Source organism: Oncorhynchus nerka, linkage group LG8 (genome assembly GCF_034236695.1).
Source record: "Oncorhynchus nerka isolate Pitt River linkage group LG8, Oner_Uvic_2.0, whole genome shotgun sequence".
In the NCBI taxonomy this organism is placed as follows: domain Eukaryota; kingdom Metazoa; phylum Chordata; class Actinopteri; order Salmoniformes; family Salmonidae; genus Oncorhynchus; species Oncorhynchus nerka.
The window spans coordinates 1827686-1850183 of NC_088403.1; the positions used below are offsets into that span (position 1 = coordinate 1827686).

The 22498-nt window shown below is 47.2% G+C and overlaps 1 protein-coding gene across 3 annotated transcripts in view; it reads right to left on the minus strand.

Annotated features, from left to right (window-relative positions):
- The window catches only part of braf (B-Raf proto-oncogene, serine/threonine kinase), a 106827-nt gene that overhangs the window by 62293 nt on the left and 22036 nt on the right, over positions 1-22498 (minus strand). For all 3 annotated transcript variants that reach the window (XM_065021226.1, XM_065021225.1, XM_065021224.1), the window contains exon 4: positions 18681-18784. In XM_065021226.1, the coding sequence (XP_064877298.1) occupies positions 18681-18784 (104 nt within the window). The remainder of the gene's footprint in view (positions 1-18680; positions 18785-22498) is intronic.

Consider the following 22498-nt stretch of genomic DNA (forward strand, 5'->3'; position numbering starts at 1 on the left):
CTGTGAGACTGTACATTGACCCCTTACAGTAGGACTGTACATTGACCCCTTACAGTGAGACTGTACATTGACCCCTTACAGTAGGACTGCACATTGACCCCTTACTGACCCCTTACTGTGGGACTGTACATTGACCCCTTACAGTGAGACTGTACATTGACCCCTTACTGTGAGACTGTACATGGACCCCTTACTGTGAGACTGTACATGGACCCCTTACTGTGAGACTGTACATGGACCCCTTACTGTGGGACTGCACATTGACCCCTTACAGTGTACCTGCACATTGACCCCTTACAGTGAGACTGTTCATTGACCCCTTACAGTAGGACTGTACATTGACCCGTTACAGTAGGACTGTACATTGACCCCTTACAGTGAGACTGTACATTGACCCCTTACAGTGAGACTGCACATTGACCCCTTACAGTGAGACTGTACATTGACCCCTTACTGACCCCTTACAGTGAGACTGCACATTGACCCCTTACAGTGAGACTGCACATTGACCCCTTACAGTGAGACTGAACATTGACCCCTTACTGTGAGACTGTACAATTACCCCTTACTGACCCCTTACAGTGAGACTGCACATTGACCCCTTACTGTGGGACTGTACATTGACCCCTTACTGTGGGACTGTACATTGACCTCTTACTGTGGGACTGTACATTGACCCCTTACAGTAGGACTGCACATTGACCCCTTACTGACCCCTTACTGTGAGACTGTACATTGACCCCTTACTGACCCCTTACTGTGAGACTGTACATTGACCCCTTACTGTGAGACTGCACATTGACCCCTTACAGTGAGACTGAACATTGACCCCTTACTGTGAGACTGTACATTTACCCCTTACTGACCCCTTACAGTGAGACTGCACATTGACCCCTTACTGTGGGACTGTACATTGACCCCTTACTGTGGGACTGTACATTGACCCCTTACAGTAGGACTGCACATTGACCCCTTACTGACCCCTTACTGTGAGACTGTACATTGACCCCTTACTGACCCCTTACTGTGAGACTGTACATTGACCCCTTACTGTGAGACTGCACATTGACCCCTTACAGTGAGACTGTACATTGACCCCTTACAGTGGGACTGCACATTGACCCCTTACAGTAGGACTGCACATTGACCCCTTACTGACCCCTTACTGTGGGACTGTACATTGACCCCTTACAGTGAGACTGTACATTGACCCCTTACTGTGAGACTGTACATGGACCCCTTACTGTGAGACTGTACATGGACCCCTTACTGTGAGACTGTACATGGACCCCTTACTGTGGGACTGCACATTGACCCCTTACAGTGTACCTGCACATTGACCCCTTATAGTGAGACTGTTCATTGACCCCTTACAGTAGGACTGTACATTGACCCCTTACAGTGAGACTGTTCATTGACCCCTTACAGTAGGACTGTACATTGACCCCTTACTGTGTACCTGTACATTGACCCCTTACTGTGGGACTGTACATTGACCCATTACTGACCCCTTACAGTAGGACTGTACATTGACCCCTTACAGTGAGACTGTACATTGACCCCTTACAGTGAGACTGCACATTGACCCCTTACAGTGAGACTGTACATTGACCCCTTACAGTGAGACTGCACATTGACCCCTTACAGTGAGACTGCACATTGACCCCTTACTGTGGGACTGTACATTGACCCCTTACAGTGAGACTGAACATTGACCCCTTACTGTGAGACTGTACATTGACCCCTTACAGTGAGACTGTACATTGACCCCTTACTGACCCCTTACAGTGAGACTGCACATTGACCCCTTACAGTGAGACTGTACATTGACCCCTTACTGACCCCTTACAGTGAGACTGTACATTGACCCCTTACAGTAGGACTGTACATTGACCCCTTACAGTGAGACTGTACATTGACCCCTTACAGTGAGACTGTTCATTGACCCCTTACAGTAGGACTGTACATTGACCCGTTACAGTAGGACTGTACATTGACCCCTTACAGTGAGACTGTACATTGACCCCTTACAGTGAGACTGCACATTGACCCCTTACAGTGAGACTGTACATTGACCCCTTACTGACCCCTTACAGTGAGACTGCACATTGACCCCTTACAGTGAGACTGCACATTGACCCCTTACTGTGGGACTGTACATTGACCCCTTACAGTGAGACTGAACATTGACCCCTTACTGTGAGACTGTACAATTACCCCTTACTGACCCCTTACAGTGAGACTGCACATTGACCCCTTACTGTGGGACTGTACATTGACCCCTTACTGTGGGACTGTACATTGACCTCTTACTGTGGGACTGTACATTGACCCCTTACAGTAGGACTGCACATTGACCCCTTACTGACCCCTTACTGTGAGACTGTACATTGACCCCTTACTGACCCCTTACTGTGAGACTGTACATTGACCCCTTACTGTGAGACTGCACATTGACCCCTTACAGTGAGACTGAACATTGACCCCTTACTGTGAGACTGTACATTTACCCCTTACTGACCCCTTACAGTGAGACTGTACATTGACCCCTTACAGTAGGACTGTACATTGACCCCTTACAGTGAGACTGTACATTGACCCCTTACAGTGAGACTGTTCATTGACCCCTTACAGTAGGACTGTACATTGACCCCTTACTGACCCCTTACAGTGAGACTGCACATTGACCCCTTACAGTGAGACTGCACATTGACTCCTTACTGTGGGACTGTACATTGACCCCTTACAGTGAGACTGAACATTGACCCCTTACTGTGAGACTGTACATTTACCCCTTACTGACCCCTTACAGTGAGACTGCACATTGACCCCTTACTGTGGGACTGTACATTGACCCCTTACTGTGGGACTGTACATTGACCCCTTACAGTAGGACTGCACATTGACCCCTTACTGACCCCTTACTGTGAGACTGTACATTGACCCCTTACTGTGAGACTGCACATTGACCCCTTACTGTGAGACTGCACATTGACCCCTTACAGTGAGACTGCACATTGACCCCTTACAGTGAGACTGCACATTGACCCCTTACAGTAGGACTGCACATTGACCCCTTACTGACCCCTTACTGTGGGACTGTACATTGACCCCTTACAGTGAGACTGTACATTGACCCCTTACTGTGAGACTGTACATGGACCCCTTACTGTGAGACTGTACATGGACCCCTTACTGTGAGACTGCACATTGACCCCTTACAGTGAGACTGAACATTGACCCCTTACTGTGAGACTGTACATTTACCCCTTACTGACCCCTTACAGTGAGACTGCACATTGACCCCTTACTGTGGGACTGTACATTGACCCCTTACTGTGGGACTGTACATTGACCCCTTACAGTAGGACTGCACATTGACCCCTTACTGACCCCTTACTGTGAGACTGTACATTGACCCCTTACTGACCCCTTACTGTGAGACTGTACATTGACCCCTTACTGTGAGACTGCACATTGACCCCTTACAGTGAGACTGTACATTGACCCCTTACAGTGGGACTGCACATTGACCCCTTACAGTAGGACTGCACATTGACCCCTTACTGACCCCTTACTGTGGGACTGTACATTGACCCCTTACAGTGAGACTGTACATTGACCCCTTACTGTGAGACTGTACATGGACCCCTTACTGTGAGACTGTACATGGACCCCTTACTGTGAGACTGTACATGGACCCCTTACTGTGGACTGCACATTGACCCCTTACAGTGTACCTGCACATTGACCCCTTATAGTGAGACTGTTCATTGACCCCTTACAGTAGGACTGTACATTGACCCCTTACAGTGAGACTGTTCATTGACCCCTTACAGTAGGACTGTACATTGACCCCTTACTGTGTACCTGTACATTGACCCCTTACTGTGGGACTGTACATTGACCCATTACTGACCCCTTACAGTAGGACTGTACATTGACCCCTTACAGTGAGACTGTACATTGACCCCTTACAGTGAGACTGCACATTGACCCCTTACAGTGAGACTGTACATTGACCCCTTACAGTGAGACTGCACATTGACCCCTTACAGTGAGACTGCACATGGACCCCTTACTGTGAGACTGTACATGGACCCCTTACTGTGGGACTGCACATTGACCCCTTACTGTGGGACTGTACATTGACCCCTTACTGTGGGACTGTACATTGACCCCTTACTGTGGGACTGTACATGGACCCCTTACTGTGGGACTGTACATGGACCCCTTACTGTGGGACTGTACATGGACCCCTTACTGTGAGACTGTACATGGACCCCTTACTGTGGGACTGCACATTGACCCCTTACAGTGTACCTGCACATTGACCCCTTACAGTGAGACTGTTCATTGACCCCTTACTGTGGGACTGTACATTGACCCCTTACTGTGGGACTGTACATTGACCCCTTACTGTGGGACTGTACATGGACCCCTTACTGTGGGACTGTACATGGACCCCTTACTGTGAGACTGTACATGGACCCCTTACTGTGGGACTGCACATTGACCCCTTACAGTGTACCTGCACATTGACCCCTTACAGTGAGACTGTTCATTGACCTCTTACAGTAGGACTGTACATTGACCCCTTACAGTGAGACTGTTCATTGACCCCTTACAGTAGGACTGTACATTGACCCCTTACTGTGTACCTGTACATTGACCCCTTACTGTGGGACTGTACATTGACCCCTTACAGTGAGACTGTACATTGACCCCTTACAGTGAGACTGCACATTGACCCCTTACAGTGAGACTGTACATTGACCCCTTACTGACCCCTTACAGTGAGACTGCACATTGACCCCTTACAGTGAGACTGCACATTGACCCCTTACTGTGGGACTGTACATTGACCCCTTACAGTGAGACTGAACATTGACCCCTTACTGTGAGACTGTACATTTACCCCTTACTGACCCCTTACAGTGAGACTGCACATTGACCCCTTACTGTGGGACTGTACATTGACCCCTTACTGTGGGACTGTACATTGACCCCTTACAGTAGGACTGCACATTGACCCCTTACTGACCCCTTACTGTGAGACTGTACATTGACCCCTTACTGTGAGACTGCACATTGACCCCTTACTGTGAGACTGCACATTGACCCCTTACAGTGAGACTGCACATTGACCCCTTACAGTGGGACTGCACATTGACCCCTTACAGTAGGACTGCACATTGACCCCTTACTGACCCCTTACTGTGGGACTGTACATTGACCCCTTACAGTGAGACTGTACATTGACCCCTTACTGTGAGACTGTACATGGACCCCTTACTGTGAGACTGTACATGGACCCCTTACTGTGAGACTGTACATGGACCCCTTACTGTGGGACTGCACATTGACCCCTTACAGTGTACCTGCACATTGACCCCTTATAGTGAGACTGTTCATTGACCCCTTACAGTAGGACTGTACATTGACCCCTTACAGTGAGACTGTTCATTGACCCCTTACAGTAGGACTGTACATTGACCCCTTACTGTGTACCTGTACATTGACCCCTTACTGTGGGACTGTACATTGACCCCTTACAGTGAGACTGTACATTGACCCCTTACAGTGAGACTGCACATTGACCCCTTACAGTGAGACTGTACATTGACCCCTTACTGACCCCTTACAGTGAGACTGCACATTGACCCCTTACAGTGAGACTGCACATTGACCCCTTACTGTGGGACTGTACATTGACCCCTTACAGTGAGACTGAACATTGACCCCTTACTGTGAGACTGTACATTTACCCCTTACTGACCCCTTACAGTGAGACTGCACATTGACCCCTTACTGTGGGACTGTACATTGACCCCTTACTGTGGGACTGTACATTGACCCCTTACAGTAGGACTGCACATTGACCCCTTACTGACCCCTTACAGTGAGACTGTACATTGACCCCTTACTGTGGGACTGTACATTGACCCCTTACTGTGGGACTGTACATTGACCCCTTACTGTGGGACTGTACATTGACCCCTTACAGTGAGACTGAACATTGACCCCTTACTGTGAGACTGTACATTTACCCCTTACTGACCCCTTACAGTGAGACTGCACATTGACCCCTTACAGTGTACCTGCACATTGACCCCTTACAGTGAGACTGTTCATTGACCCCTTACAGTAGGACTGTACATTGACCCCTTACAGTGAGACTGAACATTGACCCCTTACTGTGAGACTGTACATTTACCCCTTACTGACCCCTTACAGTGAGACTGCACATTGACCCCTTACTGTGGGACTGTACATTGACCCCTTATTGTGGGACTGTACATTGACCCCTTACAGTAGGACTGCACATTGACCCCTTACTGACCCCTTACAGTGAGACTGCACATTGACCCCTTACAGTGTACCTGCACATTGACCCCTTACAGTGAGACTGTTCATTGACCCCTTACAGTAGGACTGTACATTGACCCCTTACAGTGAGACTGAACATTGACCCCTTACTGTGAGACTGTACATTTACCCCTTACTGACCCCTTACAGTGAGACTGCACATTGACCCCTTACTGTGGGACTGTACATTGACCCCTTATTGTGGGACTGTACATTGACCCCTTACAGTAGGACTGCACATTGACCCCTTACTGACCCCTTACAGTGAGACTGTACATTGACCCCTTACTGTGGGACTGCACATTGACCCCTTACTGACCCCTTACAGTGAGACTGTACATTGACCCCTTACTGTAGGACTGTACATTGACCCCTTACAGTGAGACTGTACATTGACCCCTTACAGTGGTACTGTACATTGACGCCTTACAGTAGGACTGTACATTGACCCCTTACTGACCCCTTACAGGGAGACTGTAGATTGACCCCTTACTGTGTACCTGTACATTGACCCCTTACAGTAGGACTGTACATTGACCCCTTACAGTAGGACTGTACATTGACCCCTTACAGTGAGACTGTACATTGACCCCTTACTGTGGGACTGTACATTGACCCCTTACAGTGAGACTGTTTATTGACCCCTTACTGTGTACCTGTACATTGACCCCTTACAGTAGAACTGCACATTGACCCCTTACTGTGTACCTGTACATTGACCCCTTACAGTAGGACTGTACATTGACCCCTTACAGTGAGACTGTACATTGACCCCTTACAGTGAGACTGCACATTGACCCCTTACAGTGAGACTGCACATTGACCCCTTACTGACCCCTTACAGTGAGACTGCACATTGACCCCTTACAGTGAGACTGCACATTGACCCCTTACTGTGGGACTGTACATTGACCCCTTACAGTGAGACTGAACATTGACCCCTTACTGTGAGACTGTACATTTACCCCTTACTGACCCCTTACAGTGAGACTGCACATTGACCCCTTACTGTGGGACTGTACATTGACCCCTTACTGTGGGACTGTACATTGACCCCTTACAGTAGGACTGCACATTGACCCCTTACTGACCCCTTACAGTGAGACTGTACATTGACCCCTTACTGTGGGACTGTACATTGACCCCTTACTGTGGGACTGTACATTGACCCCTTACTGTGGGACTGTACATTGACCCCTTACTGTGGGACTGTACATTGACCCCTTACAGTGAGACTGAACATTGACCCCTTACTGTGAGACTGTACATTTACCCCTTACTGACCCCTTACAGTGAGACTGCACATTGACCCCTTACAGTGTACCTGCACATTGACCCCTTACAGTGAGACTGTTCATTGACCCCTTACAGTAGGACTGTACATTGACCCCTTACAGTAGGACTGTACATTGACCCCTTACAGTGAGACTGAACATTGACCCCTTACTGTGAGACTGTATATTTACCCCTTACTGACCCCTTACAGTGAGACTGCAATTGACCCCTTACTGTGGGACTGTACATTGACCCCTTACTGTGGGACTGTACATTGACCCCTTACAGTAGGACTGCACATTGACCCCTTACTGACCCCTTACAGTGAGACTGTACATTGACCCCTTACTGTGGGACTGCACATTGACCCCTTACTGACCCCTTACAGTGAGACTGTACATTGACCCCTTACTGTAGGACTGTACATTGACCCCTTACAGTGAGACTGTACATTGACCCCTTACAGTGGTACTGTACATTGACCCCTTACAGTAGGACTGTACATTGACCCCTTACTGACCCCTTACAGGGAGACTGTAGATTGACCCCTTACTGTGTACCTGTACATTGACCCCTTACAGTAGGACTGTACATTGACCCCTTACAGTAGGACTGTACATTGACCCCTTACAGTAGGACTGTACATTGACCCCTTACAGTGAGACTGTACATTGACCCCTTACAGTGAGACTGTACATTGACCCCTTACTGTGTACCTGTACATTGACCCCTTACAGTGAGACTGTACATTGACCCCTTACTATGTACCTGTACATTGACCCCTTACTGTGGGACTGTACATTGACCCCTTACTGTGTACCTGTACATTGACCCCTTACAGTAGGACTGCACATTGACCCCTTACAGTGAGACTGTTTATTGACCCCTTACTGTGTACCTGTACATTGACCCCTTACAGTAGAACTGCACATTGACCCCTTACTGTGTACCTGTACATTGACCCCTTACAGTAGGACTGTACATTGACCCCTTACAGTGAGACTGTACATTGACTCCTTACTGACCCCTTACAGTGGGACTGCACATTGACCCCTTACTGTGTACCTGTACATTGACCCCTTACAGTAAGACTGTACATTGACCCCTTACAGTGAGACTGTACATTGACCCCTTACTGACCCCTTACAGTGAGGCTGCACATTGACCCCTTACAGTGAGACTGTACATTGACCCCTTACAGTGAGACTGTACATTGACCCCTTACAGTGAGACTGTACATTGACCCCTTACTGACCCCTTACAGTGAGGCTGCACATTGACCCCTTACTGACCCCTTACAGTGGGACTGCACATTGACCCCTTACTGTGTACCTGTACATTGACCCCTTACAGTAGGACTGTACATTGACCCCTTACAGTGAGACTGTACATTGACCCCTTACTGACCCCTTACAGTGAGGCTGCACATTGACCCCTTACTGACCCCTTACAGTGAGACTGCACATTGACCCCTTACAGTGAGACTGTACATTGACCCCTTACTGTGTACCTGTACATTGACCCCTTACAGTAGGACTGCACATTGACCCCTTACAGTAGGACTGCACATTGACCCCTTACAGTAGGACTGCACATTGACCCCTTACAGTAGGACTGTACACTGACCCCTTACTGTGGGACTGTACATTGACCCCTTACTGTGGGACTGTACATTGACCCCTTACTGACCCCTTACAGTGAGACTGTACATTGACCCCTTACTGTGGGACTGTACATTGACCCCTTACTGTGAGACTGCACATTGACCCCTTACTGACCCCTTACTGTGAGACTGTACATTGACCCCTTACTGACCCCTTACTGTGAGACTGTACATTGACCCCTTACTGTGAGACTGCACATTGACCCCTTACTGACCCCTTACTGTGAGACTGTACATTGACCCCTTACTGACCCCTTACAGTGAGACTGCACATTGACCCCTTACAGTGGGACTGTACATTGACCCCTTACTGACCCCTTACAGTGAGACTGTACATTGACCCCTTACTGACCCCTTACAGTGAGACTGCACATTGACCCCTTACAGTAGGACTGTACATTGACCCCTTACAGACCCCTTAGGACTGACCCCTTACTGACCCCTTACTGTGGGACTGCACATTGACCCCTTACAGTAGGACTGTACATTGACCCCTTACTGTGGGACTGAACATTGACCCCTTACAGTGAGACTGTTCATTGACCCCTTACTGTGGGACTGTACATTGACCCCTTACTGTGGGACTGTACATTGACCCCTTACTGTGGGACTGTACATGGACCCCTTACTGTGGGACTGTACATGGACCCCTTACTGTGAGACTGTACATGGACCCCTTACTGTGGGACTGTGACATTGACCCCTTACTGTGGGACTGCACATTGACCCCTTACAGTACTGCACATTGACCCCTTACAGTGAGACTGTTCATTGACCCTTACAGTAGGACTGTACATTGACCCCTTACAGTGAGACTGTTCATTGACCCCTTACAGTAGGACTGTACATTGACCCCTTACTGTGTACCTGTACATTGACCCCTTACTGTGGGACTGTACATTGACCCCTTACAGTGAGACTGTACATTGACCCCTTACAGTGAGACTGCACATTGACCCCTTACAGTGAGACTGTACATTGACCCCTTACTGACCCCTTACAGTGAGACTGCACATTGACCCCTTACAGTGAGACTGCACATTGACCCCTTACTGTGGGACTGTACATTGACCCCTTACAGTGAGACTGAACATTGACCCCTTACTGTGAGACTGTACATTTACCCCTTACTGACCCCTTACAGTGAGACTGCACATTGACCCCTTACTGTGGGACTGTACATTGACCCCTTACTGTGGGACTGTACATTGACCCCTTACTGACCCCTTACTGTGAGACTGTACATTGACCCCTTACTGTGAGACTGCACATTGACCCCTTACTGTGAGACTGCACATTGACCCCTTACAGTGAGACTGCACATTGACCCCTTACAGTGGGACTGCACATTGACCCCTTACAGTAGGACTGCACATTGACCCCTTACTGACCCCTTACTGTGGGACTGTACATTGACCCCTTACAGTGAGACTGTGAGACTGTACATTGACCCCTTACTGTGAGACTGTACATGGACCCCTTACTGTGAGACTGTACATGGATGAGACTGACCCCTTACTGTGGGACTGCACATTGACCCCTTACAGTGTACCTGCACATTGACCCCTTATAGTGAGACTGTTCATTGACCCCTTACAGTAGGACTGTACATTGACCCCTTACAGTGAGACTGTTCATTGACCCCTTACAGTAGGACTGTACATTGACCCCTTACTGTGTACCTGTACATTGACCCCTTACTGTGGGACTGTACATTGACCCCTTACAGTGAGACTGTACATTGACCCCTTACAGTGAGACTGCACATTGACCCCTTACAGTGAGACTGTACATTGACCCCTTACTGACCCCTTACAGTGAGACTGCACATTGACCCCTTACAGTGAGACTGCACATTGACCCCTTACTGTGGGACTGTACATTGACCCCTTACAGTGAGACTGAACATTGACCCCTTACTGTGAGACTGTACATTGACCCCTTACTGACCCCTTACAGTGGACTGCACATTGACCCCTTACTGTGGGACTGTACATTGACCCCTTACTGTGGGACTGTACATTGACCCCTTACAGTAGGACTGCACATTGACCCCTTACTGACCCCTTACAGTGAGACTGTACATTGACCCCTTACTGTGGGACTGTACATTGACCCCTTACTGTGGGACTGTACATTGACCCCTTACTGTGGGACTGTACATTGACCCCTTACATTGACCCCAGTGAGACTGAACATTGACCCCTTACTGTGAGACTGTACATTTACCCCCCTTACTGACCCCTTACAGTGAGACTGCACATTGACCCCTTACAGTGGACTGCACATTGACCCCTTACAGTGAGACTGTACATTGACCCCTTACAGTAGGACTGTACATTGACCCCTTACAGTGAGACTGAACATTGACCCCTTACTGTGAGACTGTACATTTACCCCATTACTGACCCCTTACAGTGAGACTGCACATTGACCCATTGACCCCTTACTGTGGGACTGTACATTACATGAGACTGACCCCTTACTGTGGGACTGTACATTGATTGACCCCTTACAGTGAGACTGCACATTGACCCCTTACCCCTTACAGTGAGACTGTACATTGACCCCTTACTTACTGACCCCCAGTGAGACTGTACATTGACCCCTTACTGTGGGACTGCACATTGTGAGACTGTACATTGACCCCTTACTGTAGGACTGTACATTGACCCCTTACAGTGAGACTGTACATTGACCCCTTACAGTGGTACTGTACATTGACCCTTACAGTAGGACTGTACATTTTACTGACCCCTTACAGTGGGAGACTGTAGATTGACCCCTTACTGTGGACCTGTACATTGACCCCTTACAGTGAGACTGCACATTGTGTACATTGACCCCTTACAGTAGGACTGTACATTGACCCCTTACAGTGAGACTGTACATTGACCCCTTACTGTGTACCTGTACATTGACCCCTTACAGTGAGACTGTACATTGACCCCTTACTGTGTACCTGTACATTGACCCCTTACTGTGGGACTGTACATTGACCCCTTACAGTGAGACTGTACATTGACCCCTTACTGTGTACCTGTACATTGACCCCTTACAGTAGAACTGCACATTGACCCCTTACTGTGTACCTGTACATTGACCCCTTACAGTAGGACTGTACATTGACCCCTTACAGTGAGACTGTACATTGACCCCTTACAGTGAGACTGCACATTGACCCCTTACAGTGAGACTGCACATTGACCCCTTACTGACCCCTTACAGTGAGACTGCACATTGACCCCTTACAGTGAGACTGCACATTGACCCCTTACTGTGGGACTGTACATTGACCCCTTACAGTGAGACTGAACATTGACCCCTTACTGTGAGACTGTACATTTACCCCTTACTGACCCCTTACAGTGAGACTGCACATTGACCCCTTACAGTAGGACTGTACATTGACCCCTTACAGTGAGACTGTACATTGACCCCTTACTGTGTACCTGTACATTGACCCCTTACTGTGGGACTGTACATTGACCCCTTACAGTGAGACTGTTTATTGACCCCTTACTGTGTACCTGTACATTGACCCTTACAGTAGAGACTGCACATTGACCCCTTACTGTGACCTGTACATTGACCCCTTACCCCTTAGGACTGTACATTGACCCCTTACTGTGAGACTGTGACCCCTTACAGTGAGACTGTACATTGACCCCTTACAGTGAGACTGCACATTGACCCCTTACAGTGAGACTGCACATTGACCCCTTACTGACCCCTTACAGTGAGACTGAACATTGACCCCTTACTGTGAGACTGTACATTGACCCCTTACTGTGGGACTTACATTGACCCCTTACAGTGAGACTGCACTGATTGACATTGACCCCTTACTGTGGGACTGTACATTGACCCCTTACTGTGGGACTGTACATTGACCCCTTACAGTAGGACTGCACATTGACCCCAGTGAGACTACATTGACCCCTTACAGTGAGACTGTACATTGACTGTACAGTGAGACCCATTGACCCCTTACTGTGGGACTGTACATTGACCCCTTTGACTGTACCCTTACAGTGAGACTGTACATTGACCCCTTACAGTGGGACTGTACATTGACCCTTACAGTGGACTGTACATTGACCCCTTACAGTGAGACTGTACATTGACCCCTTACTGTGAGACTGTACATTGACCCCTTACAGTGAGGACTGTACATTGACCCCTTACTGACCCCTTACAGTGAGACTGTACATTGACCCCTTACTGTGACTGTACATTGACCCCTTACAGTAGGACTGTACATTGACCCCTTACAGTAGGACTGTACATTGACCCCTTACAGTGAGACTGTACATTGACCCCTTACAGTGACTGTACATTGACTTACAGTGAGACTGTACATTGACCCCTTACAGTGAGACTGTACATTGACCCCTTACTGAGACTACTGACCCCTTACAGTGGGACTGTACATTGACCCCCCCTTACATTGTGTGGACTGTACATTGACCCCTTACAGTGAGACTGTACATTGACCCCTTACAGTGACCCTTACATTGACCCCTTACAGGACTGCACATTGACCCCTTACTGTGGACTGTACATTGACCCCTTACTGTAGGACTGTACATTGACCCCTTACAGTGAGACTGTACATTGACCCCTTACAGTGAGACTGTACATTGACCCCTTACAGTGAGACTGCACATTGACCCCTACAGTGAGACTGACCCCTTACAGTGAGACTGCACATTGACCCCTTACAGTGAGACTGCACATTGACCCCTTACTGTGGGACTGTACATTGACCCCTTGACCCCTTAGTGGACTGACATTGACCCCATAGGACTGACATTGACCCCTTACTGTGTGACCTGTACATTGACCCCTTACTGTGGGACTGTACATTGACCCCTTACACAGACTGAGACTGTTTATTGACCCCTTACTGTGTACTGTACATTGACCCTTACTGTGGACTGTACATTGACCCCTTACTGTGGGACTGTACATTGACCCCTTACTGTGTACTGTAGGACTGTACATTGACCCCTTACTGTAGGACTGTACATTGACCCCTTACAGTGAGACTGTACATTGACCCCTTACAGTGAGACTGGGACACATTGACCCCTTACAGTGAGACTGCACATTGACCCCTTACAGTGGACTGCACATTGACCCCTTACAGTGAGACTGCACATTGACCCCTTACTGTGGGACTGTACATTGACCCCTTACAGTGAGACTGAACATTGACCCCTTACTGTGAGACTGTACATTGACTTATGTGAGACTACCCCATTGACCCCTTACAGTGAGACTGCACATTGACCCCTTACTGTGGGACTGTACATTGACCCCTTACTGTGGGACTGTACATTGACCCCTTACAGTAGGACTGCACATTGACCCCTTACTGACCCCTTACAGTGAGACTGTACATTGACCCCTTACTGTGGGACTGTACATTGACCCCTTACTGTGGGACTGTACATTGACCCCTTACTGTGGGACTGTACATTGACCCCTTACAGTGAGACTGTACAACATTGACCCCTTACTGTGAGACTGTACATTGACCCCTTACATTGACCCCTTACAGTGAGACTGACCCCTTACAGTGAGATTGACCCCTTACAGTGGACTGCACATTGACCCCTTACAGTGAGACTGTACATTGACCCCTTACAGTAGGACTGTACATTGACCCCTTGACCCCAGTAGGACTGTACATTGACCCCTTACAGTGAGACTGTACATTGACCCCTTACTGTGAGACTGTACATTGACCCTTACTGACCCCCTTACAGTGAGACTGCACATTGACCCCTTACTGTGGGACTGTACATTGACCCCTTACTGTGGGACTGTACATTGACCCCTTACAGTAGGACTGCACATTGACCCCTTACTGACCCCTTACAGTGAGACTGTACATTGACCCCTTACTGTGGGACTGCACATTGACCCCTTTGACCCCTTACAGTGAGACTGTACATTGACCCCTTACTGTAGGACTGTACATTGACCCTTACAGTGAGACTGTACATTGACCCCTTACTGTGACTGTACATTGACCCCTTACAGTGAGACTGTACATTGACCCCTTACAGTGGACTGTACATTGACCCCTTACTGTGGGACTGTACATTGACCCCTTACTGTGACCTGTACATTGACCCCTTACAGTAGGACTGCACATTGACCCCTTACAGTGAGACTGCACATTGACCCCTTACTGTAGACCTGTACATTGACCCCTTACAGTGAGACTGCACATTGACCCCTTACTGTGAGACTGTACATTGACCCCTTACTGTAGGACTGTACATTGACCCCAGTTACAGTGAGACTGTACATTGACTGACCCTTACAGTGGGACTGTACATTGACCCCTTACTGACCCCTTACAGTGGACTGACTGACCCACATTGACCCCTTACTGTGGACTGTACATTGACCCCTTAGGACTGCACATTGTACAAGACTGTACATTGACCCCTTACAGTGAGACTGTACATTGACCCCTTATTGACTGTACATTTACTGACTGTACATTGACAGTGAGACTGCACATTGACCCCTTTGACCCCTTAGTGAGACTGCACATTGACCCCTTACAGTGAGACTGTACATTGACCCCTTACAGTGAGACTGTACATTGACCCCTTACAGTGAGACTGTTTATTGACCCCTTACAGTGAGGACTTACATTGAGACTTACATTGACCCCCTTACAGTGAGACTGCACATTGACCCTTTACAGTGAGACTGCACATTGACCCCTTACTGTGTGAGGACTGTACATTGACCCCTTACAGTGGACTGTACATTGACCCCTTACAGTGAGACTGTACATTGACCCCTTACAGTGAGACTGCACATTGACCCTTACAGTAGGACTGACCCCTTACAGTGAGACTGCACATTGACCCCTTACAGTGAGACTGTACATTGACCCAGTAGGACTTACTGACCCCTTGTAGACTGTACATTGACCCCTTACAGTGAGGACTGCACATTGACCCCTTACAGTAGGACTGTACATTGACCCCTTACAGTAGGACTGCACATTGACCCCTTACAGTAGGACTGTACATTGACCCCCTTACTGTGGGACTGTACATTGACCCCTTACTGTGGGACTGTACATTGACCCCTTACAGTAGGACTGACCCCTTACAGTGAGACTGTACATTGACCCCTTACTGTGGGACTGTACATTGACCCCTTACTGTGAGACTGCACATTGACCCCAGTGAGACTTACTGACCCCTTACTGTGAGACTACTGTGGGACTACATTGACCCCTTACTGACCCCTTACTGTGAGACTGTACATTGACCCCTTACTGTGAGACTGCACATTGACCCCTTACTGACCCCTTACTGTGAGACTGTACATTGACCCTTACAGTGGGACTGACCCCTTACAGTGAGACTGCACATTGACCCCTTACAGTGGGACTGTACATTGACCCCTTACTGACCCCTTACAGTGAGACTGTACATTGACCCCTTACTGACCCCTTACAGTGAGACTGCACATTGACCCCTTACAGTAGGACTGTACATTGACCCCTTACAGTAGGACTGTACATTAACCCCTTACTGACCCCTTACTGTGGGACTGCACATTGACCCCTTACAGTAGGACTGTACATTGACCCCTTACTGTGGGACTGAACATTGACCCCTTACTGTGAGACTGTACATTGACCCCTTACTGACCCCTTACAGTGAGACTGCACATTGACCCCTTACTGTGGGACTGTACATTGACCCCTTACTGTGGGACTGTACATTGACCCCTTACAGTAGGACTGCACATTGACCCCTTACTGTGGGACTGTACATTGACCCCTTACAGTAGGACTGTACATTGACCCCTTACTGTGGGACTGCACATTGACCCCTTACTGACCCCTTACAGTGAGACTGTACATTGACCCCTTACTGTAGTGGACTGTACATTGACCCCTTACAGTGAGACTGTACATTGACCCCTTACAGACTGGACCCCTTACTGTACATGAGACTGACCCCTTACAGTAGGACTGTACATTGACCCCTTACTGTACAGGGAGACTGTGGACTGTACATTGACCCCTTACTGTGGGACTGTACATTGACCCCTTACAGTAGGACTGTACATTGACCCCTTACAGTAGGACTGTACATTGACCCCTTACTGTGGGACTGTACATTGACCCCTTACTGTGGGACTGTACATTGACCCCTTACAGTAGGACTGTACATTGACCCCTTACTGTGGGACTGCACATTGACCCCTTACAGTGGGACTGCACATTGACCCCTTACAGTAGGACTGCACATTGACCCCTTACAGTAGGACTGTACATTGACCCCTTACTGTGGGACTGTACATTGACCCCTTACTGTGGGACTGTACATTGACCCCTTACTGTGGGACTGTACATTGACCCCTTACAGTAGGACTGCACATTGACCCCTTACAGTGGGACTGTACATTGACCCCTTACTGTGGGACTGTACATTGACCCCTTACAGTAGGACTGTACATTGATGCCTTACTGACCCCTTACTGTGGGACTGTACATTGACCCCTTACAGTAGGACTGCACATTGACCCCTTACAGTAGGACTGCACATTGACCCCTTACAGTAGGACTGTACATTGACCCCTTACTGTGGGACTGTACATTGACCCCTTACTGTGGGACTGTACATTGACCCCTTACTGTGGGACTGTACATTGACCCCTTACTGTGGGACTGCACATTGACCCCTTACAGTAGGACTGTACATTGACCCCTTACTGTGGGACTGTACATTGACCCCTTACTGTGGGACTGTACATTGACCCCTTACTGTGGGACTGTACATTGACCCCTTACAGTGAGACTGTACATTGACCCCTTACTGACCCCTTACTGTGGGACTGTACATTGACCCCTTACTGTGAGACTGCACATTGACCCCTTACAGTGAGACTGTACATTGACCCCTTACTGTGAGACTGTACATTGACCCCTTACTGTGAGACTGCACATTGACCCCTTACAGTGAGACTGTACATTGACCCCTTACAGTGAGACTGCACATTGACCCCTTACAGTGAGACTGTACATTGACCCCTTACAGTGAGACTGTACATTGACCCCTTACAGTGAGACTGTACATTGACCCCTTACAGTGAGACTGTACATTGACCCCCTACTGACCCCTTACAGTGAGACTGCACATTGACCCCTTACTGGTCTCCACTGTTCTGAAACGATTACAAAGTTGTACAGGAGCTTCAATTGACAGAATGTGAAATGTAAAAGACACAAAGTGGAGATTTTATCTTTTGGCCAAGGTATACGTGTGTGTGTGTGTGTGTGTGTGTGTGTGTGTGTGTGTGTGTGTGTGTGTGTGTGTCTTACCCATCCTGTATCCTGTAGACAGCACAGCATTCAGGGATTAGTCCCCTCATCATTAAAGCCTTCTTCAGAGAGTCTCTGACCGTCATGCCACAGCGGGCTGGGACCTGGGACAGACAGAGAGGAACCACACAGTTAGTTTCAGAGACTGGACAGACAGAGAGGAACCACACAGTTAGTTTCAGAGACTGGACAGACAGAGAGGAACCACACAGTTAGTTTCAGAGACTGGACAGACAGAGAGGAACCATACAGTTAGTTTCAGAGACTGGAGAGAGGAACCATACAGTTAGTTTCAGAGACTGGAGAGAGGAACCATACAGTTAGTTTCAGAGACTGGAGAGAGGAACCACACAGTTAGTTTCAGAGACTGGAGAGAGGAACCATACAGTTAGTTTCAGAGACTGGAGAGAGGAACCACACAGTTAGTTTCAGAGACTGGACAGACAGAGAGGAACCACACAGTTAGTTTCAGAGACTGGACAGACAGAGAGGAACCACACAGTTAGTTTCAGAGACTGGACAGACAGAGAGGAACCACACAGTTAGTTTCAGAGACTGGACAGACAGAGAGGAACCATACAGTTAGTTTCAGAGACTGGAGAGAGGAACCATACAGTTAGTTTCAGAGACTGGAGAGAGGAACCATACAGTTAGTTTCAGAGACTGGAGAGAGGAACCACACAGTTAGTTTCAGAGACTGGACAGACAGAGAGGAACCACACAGTTAGTTTCAGAGACTGGACAGACAGAGAGGAACCATACAGTTAGTTTCAGAGACTGGAGAGACAGAGAGGAACCACACAGTTAGTTTCAGAGACTGAACAGCAGGTATAGACCATATACAACTATAACTACATAACTACATCACTATATATAGTTAGTTTCAGAGACTGAACAGCAGGTATAGACCACATACAACTATAACTACATAACTACATCACTATATATAGTTAGTTTCAGAGACTGAACAGCAGGTATAGACCATATACAACTATAACTACATCACTATATATAGTTAGTTTCAGAGACTGAACAGCAGGTATAGACCATATACAACTATAACTACATCACTATATATAGTTAGTTTCAGAGACTGAACAGCAGGTATAGACCATATACAACTATAACTACATCACTATATATAGTTAGTTTCAGAGACTGAACAGCAGGTATAGACCACATACAACTATAACTACATCACTATATATAGTTAGTTTCAGAGACTGAACAGCAGGTATAGACCACATACAACTATAACTACATAACTACATCACTATATACAGTTAGTTTCAGAGACTGGACAGCAGGTATAGACCATATACAACTATAACTACATAACCACATCACTATATACAGCTGAAGTCGGAAGTTTACATACACCTTAGGCAAATATATCTTAAACTCAGTTTTTCCACAATTCCTGACATTTAATCCTAGTCAAAATTCCCTGTCTTAGGTCAGTTAAAATAAAGTGGTGATCCTAAGAATGTGAAATGTCAGAATAATAAGTAGAGAGAATGATTTATTTCAGCTTTTATTTCTTTCATCACATTCCCAGTGGGGCAGAAGATTACATACACTAAATCAGTATTTGGTAGCATTGCCTTTAAATTGTTTAACTTGGGTCAAACGTTTCGGGTAGCCTTCCACAAGCTTCCCACAATATGTTGGGTGAATTATGGCCCATTCCTCCTGACAGAGCTGGTGTAACTGAGTCAGGTTTGGAGGCATCCTTGCTCACACACACTTTTTCAGTTCTGTCAACATATTTTCTATAGGATTGAAGGCAGGGCTTTGTGATGGCCACTCCAATACCTTGACTTTGTTGTCCTTAAACCATTTTACCACAACTTATGCTTGGGGTCATTGTCCATTTGGAAGACCCATTTGTGACCAAGCTTTAACTTCCTGACTGATGTCTTGAGATGTTGCTTCAATATATCCACATATTTTTTCTCCTCATGATGCCATCTATTTTGTGAAGTGCACCAGTCCCTCCTGCAGCAAAACACCCCCACAACATGATGCTGCCACCCCCGTGCTTCACAGTTGGGATGGTGTTCTTCGGCTTGCAATCCTCCCCCTTTTTCCTCCAAACATAACGATGGTCATTATGGCCAAACAGTTATATTTTTGTTTCATCAGAACAGAGGACATTTCTCCAAAAAGCACAATCATTTTCCCCATGTGCAGTCTGGCTTTTTTATGGCGGTTTTGGAGCAGTGGCTTCTTCCTTGCTGAGTGGCCTTTCAGGTAATGTCGATATAGGACTCGTTTTACTGTGGACCACCTAACATTTAAATTAAAATGACTTAAATGTTTTATTTTAATTTTATTTCACATTGAATTCACATCAGTTGACAACTCAACCAAAAGTAAATCAAAACTAGACGTTGAACTGACGTCTTTGCTCCGTGCGATGTGATTCGGCTCATTTCTGAAGGTGGAAAGTATATTTTAAAATGGTGTAGAGATGTTGAAACCGTCCAGACAGGCTCGGACACAATGCAAGAAGATACCACTTAGTCCGAAACGGAAGGGTTCTGTATATGACATCAGCTAAAAACAAGCTGAATAACTCAATGCATCACACTCCTATTGAATAATATGCATTCACCTGTACTGAGAATAAGACCTAGTCTATTGAATAATATGCTGTACTGAGAATAAGACCTAGTCTATTGAATAATATGCATTCCCCTGTACTGAGAATAAGACCTAGTCTATTGAATAATATGCATTCCCCTGTACTGAGAATAAGACCTAGTCTATTGAATAATATGCATTCACCTGTACTGTGAATAAGACCTAGTCTATTGAATAATATGCATTCCCCTGTACTGAGAATAAGACCTAGTCTATTGAATAATATGCATTCCCCTGTACTGAGAATAAGACCTAGTCTATTGAATAATATGCATTCACCTGTACTGTGAATAAGACCTAGGATACATCTTGATTTACCCAGTTTAAAAATTCATTTAAAAAAAATCAATAAAGATTTACCATTCAAAAACAACATTCTGATACGGTGACAACACTCCTCTGCGTTGGTTCAATGTCATGTTGAAGTATAGAATAGGAGGAGTAGGTCACAGCATTACAGTAGAGAACCAAGAGTACATCTACCAAGACACAGACTGGGCTCCCATCACACGGACGTCAACAGAACATCTACCAAGACACAGACTGGGCTCCAATCACACCGACGTCAACAGAACATCTACCAAGACACAGACTGGGCTCCAATCACACAGACGTCAACAGAACATCTACCAAGACACAGACTGGGCTCCAATCACACGGACGTCAACAGAACATCTACCAAGACACAGACTGGGCTCCAATCACACAGACGTCAACAGAACTGTGCTTATTATCGTCAACGAGCTAATAGCCTAGCATCACAACCCTAAAATCCTGTAGCTTAAGTCATCTGTACTTTAGGCTCCACCCCCCTTTATTTAGCATGAGAGTAGAGAACCAAGAGTACATCTACCAAGACACAGACTGGGCTCCAATCACACGGACGTCAACAGAACTGTGCTTATTATCGTCAACGAGCTAATAGCCTAGCATCACAACCCTAAAATCCTGTAGCTTAAGTCATCTGTACTTTAGGCTCCACCCCCCTTTTATGTAGCATGAGAGTAGAGAACCAAGAGTACATCTACCAAGACACAGACTGGGCTCCAATCACACGGACGTCAACAGAACTGTGCTTATTATCATCAACGAGCTAATAGCCTAGCATCACAACCCTAAAATCCTGTAGCTTAAGTCATCTGTACTTTAGGCTCCACCCCCCTTTTATGTAG